Source organism: Hippoglossus stenolepis, chromosome 1 (assembly GCF_022539355.2).
Source record: "Hippoglossus stenolepis isolate QCI-W04-F060 chromosome 1, HSTE1.2, whole genome shotgun sequence".
NCBI lineage: Eukaryota > Metazoa > Chordata > Actinopteri > Pleuronectiformes > Pleuronectidae > Hippoglossus > Hippoglossus stenolepis.
In genome coordinates this window covers 31,626,619-31,649,535 of record NC_061483.1, presented here as the reverse complement: position 1 = coordinate 31,649,535, position 22,917 = coordinate 31,626,619, and the positions used below count along the sequence as shown (strand labels likewise).

The following is a 22,917-nucleotide window of genomic DNA, read 5'->3' as shown; positions in this document are numbered from 1 at the left end:
AAATTAACTCAACTAACTGGACAGAGTTTGTTTGGGGTGACTTTGATTACTTAATTTACCCTAATGACAACAGTGTCAAAACAAAACAATGTACATTTAGTCATTTGACTTTGTTGGGGATGAGGTATTGTTGTAAAATAGTCCAAGGCTGCCAGTATTAATGAATCTACAAGTTAAAGATAAAAGGTTTCTGAATAAAAAGTATTTTTATTGTCTTTTCCATATTCTGCCCCATGTCTCTTTTCAGAAATCAGACAAAGATCAGAATCGTTGGGCATCTCTCTATATATATATCACCTGGTTGTTAAAATGCACCAGTCAAGTGACACCATTGCTCTGCTTTCGAGCCACATCTGAATAATGTCCGTGAATGTGGACTGTTAATTGAAAATAAAAATAGAGCACTCCAGTTTCATCATGTACTTTCTTTGGGCTGATTGATAATTCAGTATTGTTAAATGGGCTGACAGTGTCGGTGTGGTAACATCAGATTCAATTTATCGCCTCTACTTACCTTTCTGTCATTAGGTTCCGCATTCACCTCCTCGATGTCTCCCTATAACACATACATGTACAAGCACAACCCCCCACCCAGTTTCATTTTCAATAGATATACTTTGGTCAACAAGCATGAATCATGAATTTAATTTAGAAACCTAAACGTCAACCGCAAATAGAATTATTCTCCATAAAGTATAAAATACCTTCACCAATATCCTCATATTGCATATGCATGTATTGACATCAGATACATTTACCATGTACACAGACCTTTTTTGCCAACTGCTTACCTTAAACGCAGGCAAACTATCCATTTTCTGATATAGGGAATGAATATTTGTTATCCCACAATAACTGTAAAAAGATAACGCCCCAGAAACTGTATATTTTCATTGACAAAATCTGGATCATTATCCGGATCTGCACCAAATTTAACCTGTAATTTAAATTTAAAAACTCTACATATGTCTGTTTTTATTTTTCATTACAATATTTGTAATCTTTATTCATAATGTATACGTATATAAATTACATATTATATATATATATAACATTCTACAAATATTATATAGATTATAAGTAAAGACTTATAATTTTATGTATTCGCACATGCTTTGTTGATTTTTATTTTAGAAATCTCTGAGTTTGAGGAATATTTCTCTCTGGAAATGAAGTGCAGATTATCAACTAATCTCAGGCCTGTGGACGTGTGATAATGACATACTCACATCATGCAGAGGATAACCTGACGTGTAGACACCATTGGCTAGCAGACTGGTGATCCCTGTAGGACGATATATTCAGTGTGTATTACAATACAGGCACACACACACATGATTATGAAGCAGGTATATGTTCTTTATACATACTGTGAACGTGTATCTATTCACAGAAAAATGCACACTGCCTCTATTCAGAAACAGCATCTTAAAAAGAGCCACAAGGACACTTCCTTCATTTTGGGATGTCACAGCTACACAGGCACAGTCCTCAGCATGCCTACTTAAACCCACAATCCAATCTTTGTTGCTTTACTGTTATTTACAACACAACACGAAGCAGTCATTCCTTTGCTGAGCTAGCAGCTACAAGACAGAAAATGCTGCACAATCATTGGATGTTGGATGTCTTTCCAAAGGCAGAAAAAATAGAGAGCAGAATTTAATCGTCTTTTTAACTCACTTCAGTGCGGACTACGACATTTACCAGTGAATTTTACCGAGCTACAGTAGAAGGTAACAGTCCATCATGTTGGTTTGTTCATGTGCAATCTCTACAAATAGATTCTGAATGTGAATATGCAAACTGTTTGTTTTTTTGTTGTTGTTTTTTTCATTAGTGTTATACTATTTATCTAATAAATAAATAAAAGATCACAAAAGAGATGAGACTTGATATCAAATACACAGGCAGAGAGTATTCCGCCCCCTCCTCTACTCTGTGGTAGTAATTACACTTTACGCCAATGAAAAAGGGGGACCAGATTAACTGCATATAGATTTATGCTGTGTGTTAGAGATATATGCAGAGGACTTACCCATGGAGTATTTGGCTCTGGTGCATCTTGTCCTCTTCAGTACCTCATAGACCTAATGTTACAAAAAAAAATCTCATGTTTCACTGAGAAGCTTCAACCCTAAAAATATGTGGATTTAGATATACAGAGGAGGATGAGTTGTATTTATATACTTATATAATAGCCCAGGTGAGATTATTAAAAGGAATATTAAGCAGGTAAAACATTCGTATGTCTGTCCTCAGAGAGGCTGCTGATCAGCTCAGTGTAAAACATATGTACTATACAGAGAGAGTTAAGAGATGAGCCTGGGAGCCAATAACTGCTGTGATGAGGAGCTCCATCCAATAATGAGAAGTCAATCACATAACCCAATCATTAGTCTCGTGCTGAGTGTGTGTGTAGCTGTTTTCACGCAGAACTTTTCTACCCTTTACCCAAAGGAGCTGTATGTGTAAACGCAAATGTCCAAATCGGTGAAACCGGAAATTAAACGCACTGTTCCCTGCCAGCTCCCTAGAATAAAGTGTGTAATATTGAGCCCATGTGTGAATAGAGACGCTCATTGTTCAGACATTCACAGGGAGTGAGTGGGTGTGTTAATTGTGTTTCTATTATTTCTCCTGGGTGCCACCCCTCGCCCAAACCAAGCACAGTATATCCAGTAGGTGAAAACATATCTCAGACAAGACAGTCACCAGTTTTGTGCTACGTGTGTAATAGGACCAAAAGTTCATTTATAAAAATGGCTACAATGTGCTTGTGTGTATGTCAATGTAGCAGCATATGTATGACACAAATATGCAAAATCTATTCGGTTTTCATGGCAGCCCTTCCATTAAATAGTCACATAGAAGCCCCAAGAGTGCCCGCCGGTAGCCCAGGATTAAAAGTCTTTGTTGTTAGATGACACTTGTGAAAGCATGATTCGTGAAGAAGACACCTTCCAGTCCCGTAACTACTCAAACCAGTACTTACAATTGAGCTCCTGGTCTTGCTGTCGAAGAACTTGTCCCTGTCAGACAGATCGAATCTGGCAAGAAAAAGCAAACAGAGTCTAGTTTTAATGGTAAATGTAGAGAAAGAGTGCAGGCTGATAGCAGCATTGTCCTGCAGACCATTTAGGAGAGAAAAAAGGTGAGAAAGATGAATGAAATTCAACTGCTACTGAGTTTAGGTCTATATAGATCTAACATGGCTTTTGCTGTCCATGTACACAACAAATCAAGATTAAAGAAATATCAGACAAGATTGGATGTAAAATACACTTATCGGCTTAAATCATGCTTACACTGACTTAAAGCCCAAATCTGTTTTAGGTTCCCAAAATGACATGCACAAGTAAGACCAAAAGTAAAACAAATAAGTTACACAATGTATGCTAACAAGTACAACAGAATGGAGTCTAAGGCGTTAAGTTAGTCTACAGTAAGAGCAGGCTGCAATTTCACAACCAACTGATGATGCGAGGAGTGGCTGCAAGAAAGAAACCTCTATAAATCCTTGTTGGCTCAATCACTCAACCCTGCTAATTATTCTCATAATTACTTCATCTGCATTGGCAATTTACATCAGTGGCAACATTCACTGACATTCAGCAGGTACTGTATGTAGGGACACCCAAGGCTGTGGAGGTCTTAGAAGTGGATATAAGTAGAAACAGACCTATGTCTCTCTGCTTATAAACCTCAGAGCCCAACCAGCGATTATAGTAAAATTAAACATGACATTTACCATGTATGAGATCATGAGAGAATAATCAATAGAAAGGCAGCTCAGTGCAGAGCAACTGGATAAAAGGAAAGATCATTACACCAAGTGATGCATCCTCAAATAAAAAAATTATTCCATCGCTTGTCTGACTAAAACTCAAAATAAAACAAAGTTATCTGTAGGCTTAAATGTGTCACTTTGTGCCACTGAAAACTTGACATATTACTGTTGATTCAAACACTTTTAAACTGTGACTAAAAACTTTGCTCCGTCAGTCAGTTTGCTGTGATAGATCAGTGGTGGGTCGTTCTGACACAACCACAAGGTGGTCCAAAATTAGTGACTTTATCATTACTTCTTTTGTCAGTTCCTGAAAATATCAAAATGACCATTGATATAGATAGGCTGCTTCGATCATCAATCATCCGATTGTGGGGACTGTATGATGATAGTTTAATTTTTTAGGACACAAACTGGGGTAGCAAAACCTTAACTTTCGAATGTATTGCTAAGATAGTCAACATGCAATGTGTGGTATGCAAAAACAAGAGTTAAATTATCATTAGAATATATTAGGCTTCATATTAAATAAACTGACAATGTTACACCCGTAGACTCGATTCAGACTGAAGCCAGGAGCTGTTTAGTGATTGCTAACAAATCCATAAAGTGTTGACCAGTCTCTTTACTGCTTTCTGTTTGCCTGTCATATGTGGTAAACGTCCAAGGTTGAATTTTCTGTCCCAGTCTGAGTGTGCATTCTTCACCACTTGAAAGCCTAACCACTGTTGACACACCTCATAAACCTTGTCTGTTCATAGCACTTTTAAAAGGTTTTCCACAATGTGAATTTGTTGGACACACCACTCTCAGGCCAATGTCAGTCAGTGTTCCTTCCATGCACTCACTTTACTGTTGTTGCTGTCATCTGCAGACCTAATGAATCCCAGTCATAACACCACACGATCTGGTTGAGACTGAAGCATCGGCTGCTCCTTTTCCTTCCTCTAGTAATACTTCAATTGGCATTTTCTGTTAGCATTTGCTAGATTTATCATCTCTTACTCCTACTGCCCCCTTCCTTTTCCCCGTGCTTAAGAACAAATGACACCTTTTGCAGACTGTCATGAATAGTGCTTTGTGGGTCTGGCCAAGCTACTTTTCTCCCCATTTATTTCTTGATATATTTGCTGAATTGGACAAAATTTGTGTTGGATTATAATCCCTTATACCAACTTTAATCTCAGAGCTGACTTCGAGTGTTCTCGAAAAAGATGAATATTAAGTGATGGAAAATATGTGGAGGGAGATTTCCAGCTGGCTGTTAGTCAGAGCTGTAAATATAGCTGCCCACTGCCCACTCTCTCCTCTACACATCCCGGGAGGCTGACTTTTATACCAAGATATTTTTCTTCTTTAATCACTGCCTTTGAAAGTGATTTTACTTGATAGGACAGGAAGCATCACTGAAGTTGTGACTTCTGTATGTAGTTAATCCAATTAGTCAGTGTAAATGCTTTATTTAGATATTTTAACTCCTTTCAAAATATTTTTTTTAATTTATTTTCTAAATCCAGTAGCTACATTTGTTCCCGTAGGATGTGAGAAAGCTGTGGGATACAGAGTGCAGCAGGAGAATGACATGCTTTAACTTATAGGGGATAGGGAAATGTCTTGCTCTTTGGCTGATAAATACTCCATCATATTCACCAGCAACTTTCTAACTTTGGGTGTTTAGTGCCTAGGCAGTAGTTTACCAGAAAGGTATGGCCCCATAGAGCAAAAGAGCGAGTTAAAAGAGATTAAAAGCCCTAGAAAGTTAAGGGGAGCTGCAGGGTTGGCTGATCATTTTCATGCCAATGCTACTGTCTGCTCTGTACATGGCTGAACACAGTTGCTAAAAGACACACAATCTTTTTTTTACAAAAAAAAGTAAAGTAAAAAAGTAAAAGCAAACAGTCAGCAGAGGTTTTACTCACAGATGCTGCTTCTCCCTTGAGAAAGGATGAGAGAGGGATTTGAGTGTTTGTGGTCTGTTGGCATCTACTTTTGGATGCAGTGGAGCTGTGACTTTGTGAATGAAGAGTCTGACCTTCTCCACCAGATTACTTCCTTGTTTCACATCGTACACCTGCAGATTAGGCAAAATAATTGTTTACCTGGAAATGAGAAATGCATTTCACATGAAATCACTGTAAACTGGTTAATTTCTACCAAAAAGTCTTCAAACTATTTAATGTATTGGTCATCTGGTCATAAACGAAGTGTGTGATATAGTATGATCTAAATCCTGAGGTTGATGCTGAGGTTGTAATAAATAATTGCTTCCAGAAATGCAAACAGCTTACTTGGGACTTAAGTGTAGGCTTTAAACAATGTAGTTGGTAGTTTGGGACTGAGCCTGCTGATGTTTTAGTGTTTTGAATTAATATCCAATATTTCTGACTTTGACAATTAGTGCGAAGTAGATTCTAGTGAGCTTTGTATTGCACTCTTTCCTTGTAAATAAACAATGGACTGTGAATTACGGCACACGTGTTTGATTGTTAATCAGGCATTCTGCATTCTGCATTTGCATTGGATTTCTATCAAATTCTCATTATCTGGCTTGTAAAAGCTGTCAGCACAAAATGACCCCATAAGGGTGTTATAACACTACATGAATGGAAAGGAGGGAGCAACAGAAAACATTCATCGTCACATTTTTCCCCATGTAGCTCTGCAGCTCTGAGAGCCAGGCCCCTCGGCCTCAGTTACAGAGAATTAACATTGACAAATGGACAACATACTGATGGGCAGAGTACCTTCTTTGTTGGCATCTTGAGCTTCATGAACTCAGCTTCTCGACACAGAACATTCCAAGGAGCATGGATCTTCAAGAACCCAATTCCAGGTATCTTACACTGAAATAATAGGATTGACTAGTCAGAAACTATTATCTATTAACATGCAGCAGAAATACAGATCATGATTTGCCAAAATACTGTATATGAACCACTACTATGAATAGTACATATTTGGAAACAGGTAGATGTTGCATTTCTGTTAGATTTAAAGCTAAGCTGGTAGAGTCACTTCAGCACAAACTGATGTCTTTACTGCTGCATATGAGATTATGTCTGCAGCCTCTACACTTACATAAATCACTCCTACACTGCCAGACTCACTTCACACCCTTCAGGTCAGCACACTGACACATCTTGATGCAGAAATATATCCAATTCAAAGTAGCTAAATGAGAGTACTGAATATATCATACAGATATATATATATATACCATGGATTTCAATGTAAAATGCTCAAATGGTTTGTTTTCGCCTGCTGATTATAAGCAAAGGCCCATAAAATGTAAAATGCAGTTTCTGCAACAATTACTTGATACAGCTAAAATACAATACTGTTAAAAGGATTTTGGCAAATTAGGGTTTATATAAAATTACAAATTACATATACTGTAAAGGGGGAGGGGGGGGATGAAACACAGTTACGTAGTTTCATTTGAGGATGGTGTGTCCCAGGATTTACTAAGGGCAATTCTAATTGATTAGTTATTTAATACACACAAAAAGTATTTAGGGACTGATTCATAAAATGCATTTTAACTGTGCATTTTACATATTTCTTTTGTATTTAATGAAAATGTACAGAATTATTATTTAACTCATGCACTATATGTATTCCTCAACATAGATCCGATTGATGTTAGGCAATCACACACACTCTTTTCTTTTTCCTACTTGTTAATGTTGTTCAGCTAGACCTAACAAACACAGAAGTTCTTCTTGGATGGAGGTCACCATCGTGCTAGTTCTAGAGTGCATGTGAGGAATGTGTCTGGGTACTCCCGATCGTAGTATGCATAGAAGTGTGTGTGCATCTGTGGTCAGCTTGCAAGTCCACAGCTGCATGTCCTGTTAGTAGCCTATATGCAGTCTACACAAATAAAACCGACAAACAGCAATGGTTTATATAAATAATGTTTGCAGCCATTACAGTAAAATGTAGAATGTTACAGGTTCCTGCAGTCATGGTATTTATGATAAAATACACCAGGCTGCATTGAAAAAGAAAATAATAGACTGGAAATGTAATTATAGCCATTTCTTCTGTATATCAAGCTATTAAATCCCATTTAATCCATACATAATTACCCACTGAAAAAGCCTATTATTATTACACACTGGCTATCTGTAGGACCCTTTCTCAAAAGTTTGCCCACTCATTGTCAAGCCTATTAGTCTTTAAGTTTCTAAGAACCTTTTTCAGTATATAGGTTTGCTCATACAGCTCTTAATGGATGATGCAGTGTGTGAGAAGTCAATGAAATCTCCATTTGTCTTTTCCACTGGAAAGTGGCAAAGAAATGACCAAAATCGTTGGTTCTCCATTAAAGAAAACAAATGTATCCATGGGTTCACTCACAGTGCAAGTACACAGTAGTGAAACAGAAGCTGCCAGGAATATGATCTAACAAACATCCACTCACTGATGAGATAAGACAGAAAAATAAACCTAATAATGTAAAGTAACTCTCCGGAATCTGTTCAAAGACATGGATTAAAAATCAATTTAATGGCTGTTAGGCAACAGACCAACTTAGCTCAGTCAGATAGCTTGTGTTAACAAACCACAAACATATTTTATTATATTATGATAATATAAACATAACATCTATCCAGGAAGTTGCTGAGCAAACTTATTTGTCTAAATTGTGCATTTCTTCAGCTCTTTAGGCAATAATATTTTGCATCATTTGTTTAATTAAACTCCAAAAATGCCAAAATAGACACATTCACTGTGCACTTGAATCATACTCACAATGTAAATGTCTATGCAAAGTGCCTGGAGATAATATATATTATGATTTTTGCGCTATATAAAAATTGAATTGAAAATGTATTATTTTCTTTTTTTAATAACTCTGAAAGTAAGTAGAACTTCTAACATTCACCTGTGAGGAGACAAATTTAGCATATCTAGTTCAACTATAGGACAAATATTGAGTAGAGTCCATGCTGATCACTCTGACCTGGTAGTGAGAGCATGTTTAGCACGTGAGGTCTTCACTGGAACACTTTGTTCTGCTGGTAGTAGTGTTACCTGACCTGAGTTAAGGTCGGGTCCCTTTCATGCTAGGCTCTCCAGTCAGCATGTCAGAACGCGTGATACCTAAACAGATGCGAGCAGACTCTTGATCGAGAGTGTCATAGTGTATATCTAAGTATGGTAATTCCAGTATGTCCTCAGGTACCTTTTGTCCCTTTGGGATCAGGTGTCCTTATACAAGCTATGCCCATATGTTCAACATAATGGATCATTCTCACATCCTTTAATACCACGTAACCCCTATATATTAAAAGAATAGTTCACCCAAAAATGATAATTCACTCATTATCTACTCACCACTATGCCGATGGAGGGGTGAGTGAAGTGTTTGAGTCCACGAAACACTTTTGGAGTTTCAGGGGTAAACAGTGTAGCAGCCAAATCCAATACAACTGAAGATATTAGGGACTTATCTTCAGACATAAAAAAACAACAATAAAAAACATAACATGCCTCCATACTGCTCCTGTGGTGTCATCTAAGTCTCCACAAGCCCCGACATAAATTTTCGCCTCTAAACAAGGTCATTTACAATGTGTTTTAAAGGCTAAATGACGCTGATATCTTCCTACGAGGTGCATTTAGGGACCGTCAGAAATGCTAACGTCCACTGGCTTAGCCACTTCTGGTGGACATTTAGGCATAAAACACGGTGGAAATGATCTCGTTTTGAGTTGAATATATGAATGTCGGGGCTTGTGGAGACTTGGATGACACCACACGAGCAGTATGGAGGCATGTTAAGTTGTTTTTTTCTGTTGTTTTTTGACCTCTGAAAATAAGCCCCTGACATCTTCAGTTGTATTGGATTCGGCTGCTACAGTGTTTACACCTGAAACTCCAGCAGTGTTTTGTGGACTCCAACACTTCACCCACCCCTCCATCGGCATAGGGGTGAGTAAATAATGAGTGAATTATCATTTTAGGTGAACTATTCCTTTAAGTCAAGAGGACGGACATGTTGATTCAGACCCCACACGTCTCACTAAAAATCTAAAGACTTTTGAGGTAAATGCCTACATGTGCCTGAAGCATTCCTCAGAGAACAGTTCATCAACATTCAGTCATATGAGCTGAATCTGCCCTGTGGCCTGCTTTATGTTATACCTCTTTCCAATTCCTCAGTGTTTTCACCATACCAAATCACATTCAGCTCTGTAAACTTGTCCCCCCTTTCTCACCCCTTCATCCTTTTCTAACTCCAGTCCTGTCTCCAAGAGGTTCTCCTCAAACTCCTCTCGCCTGAAGCGCTTGTCATCCTCATGATAGTCCGTCCCTTGCTCCTGGGCAGCGATTTCCGGGTCCTCCTTTGGCTGCAGTGGGGCTCTGCTGCTTCTCATACTCAGGCTGCGGCGAAGTCTTCGGATGAAGTTGTTTTCGCCAAATTTGGATGACCTGCGCCGGACGCTGCTGGGCTTCTGGATGTGGTATGCCAACACATAGTCCACCCGGCGACACCCATCAGAAAAGTATGGGCCTAGCCCAGGGTATAGGGGGGAGACGTGATCCGCATGAAGATTTTTCATTGGCTAGAAAGCAAGACAGAAACAGAGTATCATAGATTACTTTATAAACGTTTCCTATTTCTTATCAATAAAGAATAGGTTGACAAAATACTACTAAGTTCAAGAGTCTCTGTAGAGTTTCTTGTATGAGGTGAGATGGGTCAGTTTTATTCACTCATTTTGAGTGATCGCTTAATTTGCAGTCACCTTCTGAGGAATCTTACAAATATTCTTATTCTTATTCTTATTATTCTTATTACTATTATTATTATAAATGCCAAATTTATTTGGAACATCTAAACACCTTATATACATTTTTTCAGAAATTGTTTGTTGTTTTTAATAGCACTGGCCTTCTACATGTCCTAATATATTTCATGAGTTTTCCCTGCTGATTGTAGTAAAGTTTTTATGACAACTTAAAACATGATGATTATGTTGTGGCAAATCTGAAGTTTCTGAAAAGTTTGACGTCATTGTAAATATCAAAAAAGGCAAAGTACTTTCCAAATATTTCACTACAACAAAATTTTTCTCTTACCTGAAAAGTCCTGAAAACTAGGCTTCAGATTTTAAGTATATATATAACAATATATATTCATGGCTAAATATATTTATGTGTTATTCATTAAGACTTTAATTAGATTTGATTGACAGTGACCAAACAAGCCAACATCTGTCACCAGATTAAGATTAAAATTTTAATCGTCTCAACCACTTCAGATGCAGTGACGTTAAAAAGAATTTGTAAATGTCAAAACTTTTCAAACTTTGTCAGGAAATATTGAGTTAATGTACAGTAGGCCTAATCACTCAGTTGGAAGCTGACTATGAAATCTATTAATTCTAATCAAACCACATGTGGAATAAAGGATGCAAACGTTCTCCAATGTCATTATATTACACCACCCACCACATTCTCCACCCTCTCGGATATAACAACAGTGGCCTTTGTGGACTGGAAAACTCAGTTATGTTTCTCCCAAAACATCCAGGTTAATCCTCTGGTGGTATATAAACACCCTTTTCAGGACACAGTTGAAGATCTGTAGCACCTCCTTTGGTATTGGAAGAGAGGTCAATAAAACCTTTTAGAGGTAAGAAACATCCTATCTCAAAAGGATGCTGAGAAACGAGTCCGTGCATTTGTTACCTCTAGACTGGACTACTGTAATTCTTTATTATCCGGATCTCCCAGTAAGTCTGTGAAAAGCCTCCAGTTGGTACAAAATACTGCAGCACGAGTGCTGACAGGAACTAGAAGAGGAGATCATATTACTCCTGTTTTAGCTTCTCTGCATTGGCTCCCTTTAAAATTCCGAATAGAATTCAAGATCCTGGTCCTCACATACAGAGCATTTAATAATCAACCCCCATTATACATTTAAGAACTCATAGCACGGCATTTTACCATTAGATCACTTTGCTGTCAAAGTAGAAAAGGAGGTGGATCCTTCATCTAACAGGCTCCCAACTTATCATAAGTTTATATTATTCAATCACACTAAAAAGACACAGCTGGATAGTGATACTTTGTGGTAATTTAATTATCAGTGCTACTTATTTGAGCCCCAATACACTGCAGAGGAACTACGGCACCAGGCCGTGAGGATAGCAAAGCTGCCTCGTACTGAGGATAATTGGTGATGCCGCTGAGGAAAATGTGCACCAATAGAAACAGAAGAGGAGTTGCTGTATGTCTGCGAAAGTCAGTTTCTTTTGGATTTAGGGCCACATATGAACAGGGGAGCTCTCGAGACGTAGTTCAGGACCCTGTGAGAAACAGTCTCTAAGGTGTTCCTACTAAAATGACCAAAGACTGAAGAAAGCACATGCTGTACATGAGTTCAAAACAGCCTTAAACACAGCTGATATCCAAAGGCTGATGTTTACATGGTGATGAAGGCACAATCACATGGAAATGCATGTTGAGAAGATGGCCGTCATAAACTCCAGCAGAATGGAGGCGAATTGCTGTCTGGGACATAGATCAGCAACTATTATTGAAAAAGTAACACTGCCCTGAAATGAAAAGCTTTTCCTCAGTACAGCAACCAACACACTGTACTGCAGCAATTTGTGTTTCTGTGTGTGTACAGTATATGGCCCACAGTCTCAACCCCACCACACACACACACACACAGACTTTGATATTTAGCCCTCTCTCAACAGGAAGTAGTCATAGCTGGAAAGATCAGAGGTTGCTTCTCGGAGGGCGCATGAGGATGTGGTGGTGTATGCATCATCCACCAATAAGAACTCTTTTCTCACCAAGCTACTGGGAAAGGAGGTTCTCTCCTCTGGGCTTCCACATACACACAACCACCCACCCACCCCCACACACACACATACACACACACACAGACAAACACATTTCTGAGCCATAATAAGCACTAGGCTGAGACAACCCTGCAGTTTTTCAGTCAATAATGTTTTTCATAGCAGCAGTGAGCTACATGTGACAGCTGGAACAGTGAGTTTTTGCATACTGACGGTTTAACTCACAACACAAGTTACTGCAGAAATCTGACTTCCGTAACCAGCAAAAGCTGTGCCAATATTGACTTTGGTCCAAATAGACAAAATACTCAAAATAACAGATCTTCTTCCGTACCTCTGGTGGGTTTTACACATGCAGACAATTTAGCTTTTACATGTCCGGCTTTTACACATCTATGGTGGTCAACATATAGAGCAAAATATCCTTGTTACTTTGGATAATTAATTAATTTAAACCAAAAGAAAAAAGACAGCAGCTTTCGTTTTGCTCCAAACCAGAAGTGCACATTGGGACCAAAAATCACTCTGATCCAACAGGGATCAGCAGTTCCTAATTTCCCAACCTAGTAAGTACCTCCCACAACTGACCAAATATAATATTCAGCTATGCAAATAAACTCTGAAAACTACTGAAATTAGCCTACTGTAAGTATACATTTATGTACATATTGTCACTACCACCCTAAGTCCTGACCTGATACTGTGGTAATGATGTCTGATCTACTGAGCAGGCCACATGGTTTCATAGCACTGCCATACAGTACAAGCCAGTAGCCAGTCAGAGTTACCTTTAGCCTCAGCTAAACTCAAGTTCAGTTGGTAACGTCAATTGTGCAGAAGACCTTCAAACGTACAAGGAATATTAAACATTTTGTCCTTATATTAAAAATAAATTCAGTGATAGAGTTCATCACTTCATTATGTCAAGCTATATAACAAACGACCCCGACTCACTGAAAGAAATACGCTAATCATATATTATCAGCTTATAAATTTATGAGATGGTAGCCTGGAAACCAGCTGATGTTTATTTGTTCTCACCACAGGTAGGTATGGTCCTCTTCCACTCAGACAGATTCCCATCAGCCCTGAAACTGGCCAGCCAATCACAACACTCTTAACTAAAATGTCACAATGACTGACATAAGAGCACCCAATGGGAGCATTGCTGAAATATTCTTTTTTCAAACCAAGATGGCTGTGATTGATGTGGACAGGTGGGTTAAGTCCTCTATCGAATCTGTATTAAACAAACTGGACATATGTTTTTCTAAGACAAAAGAATAACTGCACAATATAAGCTGTTTTCACTATTCCTGTAACTAATGTGTCACATGTTTCTTTGCCCTGATTAGTGTTCTGCTCTGTGTATGTTGATAACTCCCTCTGGAGATCCAAAATCAACTAAAAACTCCCAGAAACATTAGCAAATGTGAGCTGGTCTAGCAATGCCAGGCTTATGATATGGCGAACATATTTGTAAACAGTTCAAATTCTGCATTCTACATTCTGGGTTCACCTAATGATGAAGTTCAACAGTCAATCTTTTAGCTGCACTGCCAAATCCACTAATTCTTTGTGTATTTGTTACTATGAGCAACCCATTTTAACATGAGAAGTGGTCACATAAACCATTGATTCTATGAAACATATTAATCTGTGCAGCAGCATGAGCTCTCCCCATTTTGATCATGTCATTATCTCTCCTCTAGCACCACACTCAGGACATAATGTCAGCTAAAATATCTCAAATTTAACAGGCATCACCACAAAAGAGCACATCTATTCTTCCATGGAGACAAATAGTTTTGATTTGAATGATGTGTAATTAACTTTTCTCTATTACGTGCCTCATAAACTTACATTTTTGGAATGACTGTTGAAAATGCTGCAAAAATGTATCATCTACCAGTGTATGGTTTATTACCTCTCATAGCACTTTTGTACTGTGAGATGTAATAAACATTGCAACTAAAAAAGTCCTTTTTCATTTAGCTCACTGCTCTTCAGTGCTTTTTTCTGTTGTTGGTTGTCATGATCATGGGGAATCTGTTTAATCTGAGTCCTGCTGAACTGGAGAATATCCTTCAGCTCAGGTTGTACTTTAAAGTGGCCCTGTTATGCGCATTTCCAGCTTTATATTCAGACACTCCACTAGTGAAGCTCTGCATGATTCAGAGTTCAAAAAGTCCTTAATTCTCTCAGACTGCCTGATTCGCAGCCTCTCAGTTGAGCATCTGAAACAGGTGATATTAGCTCAGGCCTCCTTTAGAGACCTCCTTAAAAGCCCACTTTCTTCTGACTGGCCAAACATTCAGAAGCCTGCTGAGGGGCATCATACCCAGCATTTGTGATCACCACCATACCAGTGTAAAGGTTCTGAAAGCAAACGGTAAAACAAAGTAACTTGTGACTAAAACTAAGTAAAAGAACTTAATTAACCGGAAAAGACCACTTCTCAACTTGAAGCAGGCTGATGCATTTTTGTCACTTAACATGTGTAACAGATAACTTCCTGTTCCCCTGACACTGGGGGATTATGACTAGAAATGCAAAACCTGTACTGATCACAACTTTTTAAATACAAATAATTGTACACCTTATGAATGCTGAACAACTGACAAAGCAGAAGAATGCTGTTGACACTGAACTATGTGTAGTGCTCTTTGAAATGATCTGTGAGTTTCTTTGAATAATGCCCAGTGGCCACAGTCCATTTTCATAAACCAGCAACCTTGCATGCGAATGTGAAGTGAGCACAGTAGATCAATACCTTTAACACAATAAGATGTCGCAAAATCAGGCTGTATGTTGACCTGTATGTGCTCTTGTCCTTATATTACTTCTCATTACACACCAAAGCAGTCAAATTCAATAAACAGCAATTTCAAGGAGATGCTGTTTTCAAACCTACGCTCCACAACACACACCATACCCACAACCACTAAATCAATGGTTGGATGTACATATACCCTGTATTGGTAGCACAAAGGGAGAAATGGGGATTTCCAATACCTCAACCTCAAAAATACAATTTGGAAGAAGAATAAATTGTTATTAATATGGATGTAGTGTCTTACTATAGACTCGCTGCTCCTGGGATTGATGTTGATATCTGAGTTCTTCTCCTCGCCAGGGACCGGCACGTATTTGTCGCTCCTCCTCATCATGGTGGGCTCCTCCTGCGATGGGCTGCCTGAGTGATTACTAACCAGGGGAGGAGAACCTGGGAGAGGAACGGAGAGAACTGCCATTAGGGTGTGTTATTTTTGAAGTTGTTGTATATGGGAAATTACATTTCTCCTAATCTTCATATGTCAAAGGTATGGTCATGGATGCATTATGATAAATAGGCCCCTGAGCCTCCACCATTCTAGTACTTCTTGTATCGTCTTGTGTTATTGTGCAGGTGAAGCAGAACTTTCAGGAGCTGCTATTGTCTCAAACTGTGTCTTAATAATCATACTGTGTCATAATAATAATTGAGGCATTAGGCAACAGACTAAAAACAGACATATTTACATTAATCCACCAAACAGGATTCCTAATAAGGCATGTACTCATCACCAACAGTCGTTTCAGAAGTTGTCAATCTTGTATCAATGTTTTCAAACATTTCAGATCATTCCATAAATTGGCCCACATCTAAAACTCTTTCACTCTGTGAGGAAGTCTGGAATACTGCATCTTAAAAATTCTGGTAATATAAAAAACATTGGTATTTCAGCACTATTCCATCTGAAATATTACAAAAAAGTATTGAAGATCTCACAACTTGCCCATCTCACTATTTGGAAGAAAAGCTGCAATTGAAAGTATCTTTGTCTCTATGAGCCTGGTCCAACCAACATTACATCACACTTTTGACTCTTTCATAACTACTATTTATACTGTTTTACTGAAAATATAAGAAATAAAATTATCTACACTGCAGAAACCCAGAGACTAGCAGCCCCAAACTTCAGACACTATAAAATCATCTTCAGTATATACATTTTTTTCCCATGAGACACAACAATCGCAACACTCCTGGCTGGATACAGAACAATAACTGTAAAGGACCATCAGTATGAGTACTCACATTCCTTACTCAACTGTTTCAATAAAAACATACATAGTAGTGAATGTGACTGTGAAAATGCAACAACATCACAGCACCATGTCTAATATTCTCGTCATGACTCTGAGCTGAGCTTCTTAGTTCTCTGTTTCCTGTTTTATTTTGAAATTTTGCATCTTGAGTTTCCTGCTTTTGTCCTATTTCCTGCTTGTTTGATCGTCTGCACCTTTTCCTGATGTGTTTCACGTGTGTTCTATCTCCCCGGCCTCCCTTGTGTGTGTAAGTCTCGTCTCTGTGCTTCCCTTTGTCTTTGTCAGTTCGTCTTGTTCGTCTGGTTGTCTGTCTTCCGTATCGGCTGTGTTTGTGCCAGCTCTTTTTCCTCATGTTTCCTTGTTGAGTAATTATTTGGACTTGGATGTTTGGACCCAGCTTTGTCTATAAGAGCCATCATTTGAATAAAACAGATTTTCATTTTTCACCTGGACTTGACTCCTACATTTTTACTTTTTAGCTACTCAGAAAAAAAGATTGTCCAAAAAAATATACACTTCTAATTAAACAGACATCTATCTCCCCCAATCTGTTCAGGCTGGAAAAAGGATCTGGCAATTACCATTGATAGATTTCAACTCCTGGATGCACATCAACAGACTCCAAACTGTAAGATATTCAATACAAAAAGTCCTAAAAAAGAGTGCTGTTTTTTGCAGTGATGCAGTTGCCATGTGTTCAGTGTCATCACTAAATAAGTGGAGGCTACCTGGGTATTATCTCAGTAAAGATGTATGACCCAAACAAACAGGACCATAGGACAGGAGTTGCATGTTGAAGTTAAGCCGACGGACCTGCCTTGTGGACTTCAACTCCTATTATCCATAATAAAGTCTCTTTTATTATAGTTTCTAGCAGATTTCAGAAGTAAAAAATGATTCATTACCTCTTAATTGTTCATGAGTGGTGACCTTACTCTGGTAGGTTAAAAGTCCATGCAAGCTTTCAACTCCAAATAAATATCTGACAGAGATGATGAGTATCTGTTAGATTGTACAGTTACATCTCAATGACATACACAAGGTGTATGCAGTGACATTTTTTACAGATAAATAAGTAGAGGCAGACCGGAACACTGAGGAAAAAGTCTAGAACATAATCATATAAACAGACGTAACAATGAGGACCTGGTGGAAATGATTGGTAAATGTATTGGGTACAGTAATGAAGGAAATTAGTTCATGTGAAAACCCTAAACTTTAACAATCTTAAATGTATTATAACCTTTGTGTCGCTCTCTTGTTTGGAACCTTATTGCCTTACCAATGCGCTTATATTTGAATTGCCATCTGCCTGCCTGTCTGCCTGCCAGCCTGCCTTTTTGTTTGGCTGTGAGATACGGCCTAAGCCTTGGCAGAGCTGTAGTTTGGGTACTGTTTTTGCATTGCTGATCTGGAGTGAACCATGAGGGAACAGGTAGGGTTTGTTATTGATTCTGCAGGTCAGAATACCTGAAGCAAACTTGATGTAACATGTCTAGCATGGCAAAGCAAGTTTGACTTTGTACAGTGCATCAGCCCTCTTCTGTACTGTGTACCTTTTTGTATGATTTTTTTGGCTATATTGGTTATATTGGTTATATTGGTTGTATTCCGTATATTTTAGTATATTTTATGAACGGTTTATTTCATTGGAGCATTTGGAGAAACTATATCAATAACATTAGTGGATTGGCAATTTGGCACTACCACAGGAAATCCTCTTGCTTTTCACAGAAATATTTAAATTAAAATACATGCTTTTAAAAATTATGTATGATAATTTGAAATGGTCATAGTTGGCATTTTGTTATATGTAGTTACAGAGATATCCCATAACACCACCCTGCCAAAGACCGGGTCAGATCATCTGCCAAATATCTTGGCACAGAGTATAGACAGGCGGCACCAAGCATGTATCTTGTGTTTACTTTCACAACACGAGATGTTTTCAGTGTAAATCAACAACAGGTTAGTTCACCTGTCTGAAATTTGAATCTCGCTATGTACACATTTTACTATTCATACCAACTTAAATATGCAAAATGAGTTTGGTAACAGGTTTGGAGATGTACAATTTCCCCACAGACCATGGAATAATCATTGGTTTCTAATGAGCTAGATAATAAGAGCACAGATTAAACAGACAGCCAGTGAAGATAACACCCCCATGTAAAAAACTGGAATAATAATTAGCTTGTTGCCTTGAGAACTAGTAGGCACGATAATGTTTAAAAAGCCAGAAATCATAACGCCTGCAAAATATTCAGATGACAAGTTGAATTTACCTGCCACATTGTTACAGAGCACTGGTTCACATAGTATTGATCAAAGAGAAATAAAGTGTGTAATGTGTTAACTCTGAGAGTGGTGTGAACTGATAGTGTATTTACACAGCCATCAATTCAGCTAGAGTTTCTGGAAATACTGTATTGCCTTGTTTACAAAAAAAGTCAGACATGTTAGCGATCTGCCAGGACAGTACAGTACAGAGACAGCCAATAAGGACAACTAATGGATTTATTATCAAAGCATTAAAGGGATAGTTCACCCAAAAACGTAAGTTCACTCATTATTTACTAAGAACTTGAGTATTGTTATGTTGTTGATGTGCTCTGCTACAGGCAGCATCTGGGTGAAGGATCCCTTGCTTGTAACTCTCTCTGTGGTTTCTATGGGGGTTTCTCCCTTTTTGTAGTTTTTGGTATCATAAATTTCTGTTACTTTTCCCCCCTGTTAATCAGGTTTGTTTTTGTAGTTTTTCCTTACTCTTTTTGAGGATTAAGGGCAGAGAATGTGACACCTTGTTAACCTGTATGAGCCTAAATTTGATTTGTTGATATGGGCTATATAAATAAAAAATTTGCATTCTCCTTTGGAAGCAGCTCCTCTCATCTCCAGGCCCTCAAGAATCAGATCAATCTGTCCACTGACTGCAGAGAGCCAGACTGATATTTCATCATTTAACTCTTGGTAGACAGTCTACTTTAAGTTAAAAAAAAAGGTTAAGGGGAAACTCTTACTTAAGGTCAGTTTTTTGGTCGAGGATTGTGCTTATATTCTTTACATATCCCATGAGGTCAGATTGGAAACAGCCAATGATAGGCTTGAAATCTGAACAATCTTTTTTGGAATAGTAAGCCTAAAATAAATGGGAAAATGCCTATACTGTGCAGACACGTTAAAATCATTTTTTAAATAGTCCGACTCAACAGCATCCTAATGTTAAATAATTTGATGAACTCCAGGCAGCACTGATGTGAGAGCAGGCATCTTGAACACCAGATATGTGTCAGAGCCCATGTGCCGTAAATCAACAACTGCACTTCACCGAAATCAACCAGAGGGAATGTTAGCTGTGACAGATGTAAACTGAAGTAAACACATGCGAGGCTTTTTTTCTCCTGCTACGCTACGTCTCAGCGCGCGCGCAAACAGATCCTCATCATCATCATCATCATCATATTCCTGCATTTCTGACAAAATGTAGAAAGAAATGTCTGCCGGAATAACGCACTCTTACCGGGCTCCTCTGCACCGTCGTGGTGGATTAAGCGCCCCACCGCCTCACCTCCATCATCCTGTCGCTCCATTGGGTTTAAAAGGCGCACAGGGTCCTACTGAGACCCACACCACATCTACTGTGCGTCGGTCTCTGTAACAGCATGTATCCCTCCGTGAGCTTCGTCACTTCTCAGCCGCTGTTGCGTGGAAACGCTGGACAGAGAGCTACCACTTGTTCATTCTTACAGAGACCTGATAGACTACTGACAAAGTCTGTCCTGGCGAGTGTGTCCAAATGAAGCGAATGGACCTCCACATAGAATTGATGTAAACGAATACACAAGCTACTTCAGGTCTGAATGAATCTGCCTCCGTGACACTATGTGTCAGCGTGACACTCTTCTATGTTAAAACACATCTGTGTGGGTACGTGGTCTGTTTGAATGAGATGATCCACTCTCTGAGAGCAGAGATAACGTGCAGGGACGCAGAAATTGTGCGAAAACGCTCTAGACTGATGTTGGATTCAAATGCCCCAGGAAAAGAGTGAATGAGGGCTGATTATGCCAACAAGATGGTCACGTTAACTTATTTGTTCTTACACAATTCAATGTATAGGGTGCATGGCCTGCTTCATCTTAGCTTGTTGTTCAGATGTTACAGCAGTGCAAATTACATCATATAAAACATATATACACTGTCCCAACACAAAAAGGGAAAATGCTGTGTTTGGTACCCTCCTATAAATGTTAACATTTGTCTGTTAAAATAATGGTTTTGGCTGATCATAAAGTAACCTGTAGATTAATGGTCTGCCAAGGTTGTACATAGGTGTCACATAGATAAGCATTTTCCAAATTGTAAGTATCTGTCAGTATTTAAAAACCCCAATGAGTCTGGTTTGAAACATTTTCTGAAGTTATCTTTTCTGTTCTAGCCATATTGGTGGAGAAAAATATCCATCCACTGAACAATAAAATATTTAAGTCCGAAAGTCGAAATATCACAGACTATCTCCTTATTAATTTGTCCAATGTAAACCACCATTAAAGTGTAGTCGTCAGTAATATTACTATATACTGTCTATTCATATTTTATATTTTCACACAAATGTGTTATCAATAGCCAAATGTTTTTCCTGTGTTTCAAAAGCATGTCATTTCTGGCTACCAGGATGAATTGTTAGAACATTTCTTAAAATGTTTTCACTGTGCAATAGATGGATTATTTTTCATCCAGGAAGATAGAAGAGTTTGTGGAGAAGCTGGTTAAACATTGGGAAACATTCCCCAAGGTTTCTCAAAGATGACCTGGTATTTACTCAGCTCTGTGTCTTGAATGGCATGGGGACACATAAGCACTAACTGCGGCTATAGAGAGATTTTTTTACACACAATACATCTATCCCTTATTATGTATGCATACAACGCCATTAAGCAGCGGGGGGAAATAAGAATTAGGGGAACATAACATAGTTCTGTTATTTCCTATAAAACATGAATGCAGCATTGTTCTCTGGCTCCAGCATCAGTGCGCCAGCTGGTGCCGCCCACTCGCGCCAGGGTCTTCCAGTAGGCGCGGGGTGATCGGTGCGCACGAGTACGTGGTGTAGTGTCGCGCATAGAGAGATCACCTCTGAGCGAACAGCAGAGAGAAGGGCGCACACAAAAGGTCATCTTAACCCTTCACATGATCTCAATGACCAACACGAGAGAACGGGTCCCTTTCCCTACTCTACCAATCTCTAGGCAGCCTGCCTGCGGCCAGCAGCGGTCCACTATTTGTCCCGGTGCGCCCGATGGCTGCAACTATGTTCTAGCCCAACCTGCTCACCCGTCACTGTGGCAATTCTTTTAAGGGCAGCACAAATAATTAGAAGGTGACAGATCACATTACTTTACAGATACAGCCGCTATCCAATGTTGGTTAAATGGATGAAAAGAGAATAAATGAGAGCAGGTTTCTGACTAATATAAAGCCATATAATAGGAAATGAATATTTACCTTTCCTCCAGAATTACAGAGAAGCCGTTTGGGTAGAAGGCAAAGAGAAACAATTGCTGGTACTGGCAAGGTAACATTCCCACTCACCTGAGTGAGACGGAGCAGAGGAGGAAGTGCTTCTGGCCTCCTCAGGTAAAGTCTCTCCTCCCACTCACACAGCAGCTCTGGGACTACATGTCGTCATTGGGGGTTTATGCAACGTGACCATAAAGACTTGTGCGGATTGAGCTCAGAGACAACACAGTTTAAATTAAAGCGCATACATGATTAAGAACTGTAAACCAACCTTTTATTTATGGAAGGTGATCTGAGATCTACATTTATTTCTTACCTTTATTAAATGTGAATGATTTCAGTCTGGTAGAAAGGGAGTCTCCTCAGGTGAGACAGGCATTTCCAGACCAGCATGTGTGGACTTGTCAGTAGGTTCTCAAGATCTGAAACAAGACCCCACCCCTGAACTTACTCTGAGGTCTTGCAGAGTGACACATTTCAATGAAAAGGAGTGAGATACCACTTTTGTGTAGATTTATATTTTATGTTCGTTTCTATCACACATACAGCACATGACAGAGTAGAGTCTGTCTGATCCATTCAAATGTTTTATCAACGTGTGTGTTTACATATTAAAATTGTGTCTGCTTGTTCTCATCTCAGAACTATGTTTGTGCTATCTACCTGTTCTCTTTAACTTTAAGG

At 38.8% G+C, this 22,917-nt stretch overlaps 1 protein-coding gene across 3 annotated transcripts in view; it reads right to left on the bottom strand.

The window, feature by feature from the left end:
* ano1a (anoctamin 1, calcium activated chloride channel a) overlaps positions 1-22,330 on the bottom strand; it is a 55,315-nt gene extending 32,985 nt beyond the window's left edge. For 2 of the 3 annotated variants that reach the window (XM_035153402.2, XM_047339347.1), the window contains exons 1-9: positions 20,234-20,639; positions 15,702-15,847; positions 10,018-10,365; positions 6,535-6,633; positions 5,710-5,861; positions 2,996-3,050; positions 2,039-2,090; positions 1,230-1,285; positions 515-556 (exon numbers count right to left, since the gene is read on the bottom strand). In XM_035153402.2, coding sequence (XP_035009293.2) covers positions 515-556; positions 1,230-1,285; positions 2,039-2,090; positions 2,996-3,050; positions 5,710-5,861; positions 6,535-6,633; positions 10,018-10,365; positions 15,702-15,847; positions 20,234-20,303 — 1,020 coding nt within the window. In that variant the 5' untranslated portion in view covers positions 20,304-20,639. Of the gene's footprint in view, positions 1-514; positions 557-1,229; positions 1,286-2,038; positions 2,091-2,995; positions 3,051-5,709; positions 5,862-6,534; positions 6,634-10,017; positions 10,366-15,701; positions 15,848-20,233; positions 20,640-22,218 lie in introns of those variants that run through there. The other variant, XM_035153410.2, reaches the window with a different exon arrangement.
* Between the last annotated feature and the right edge of the window lie 587 nt (positions 22,331-22,917).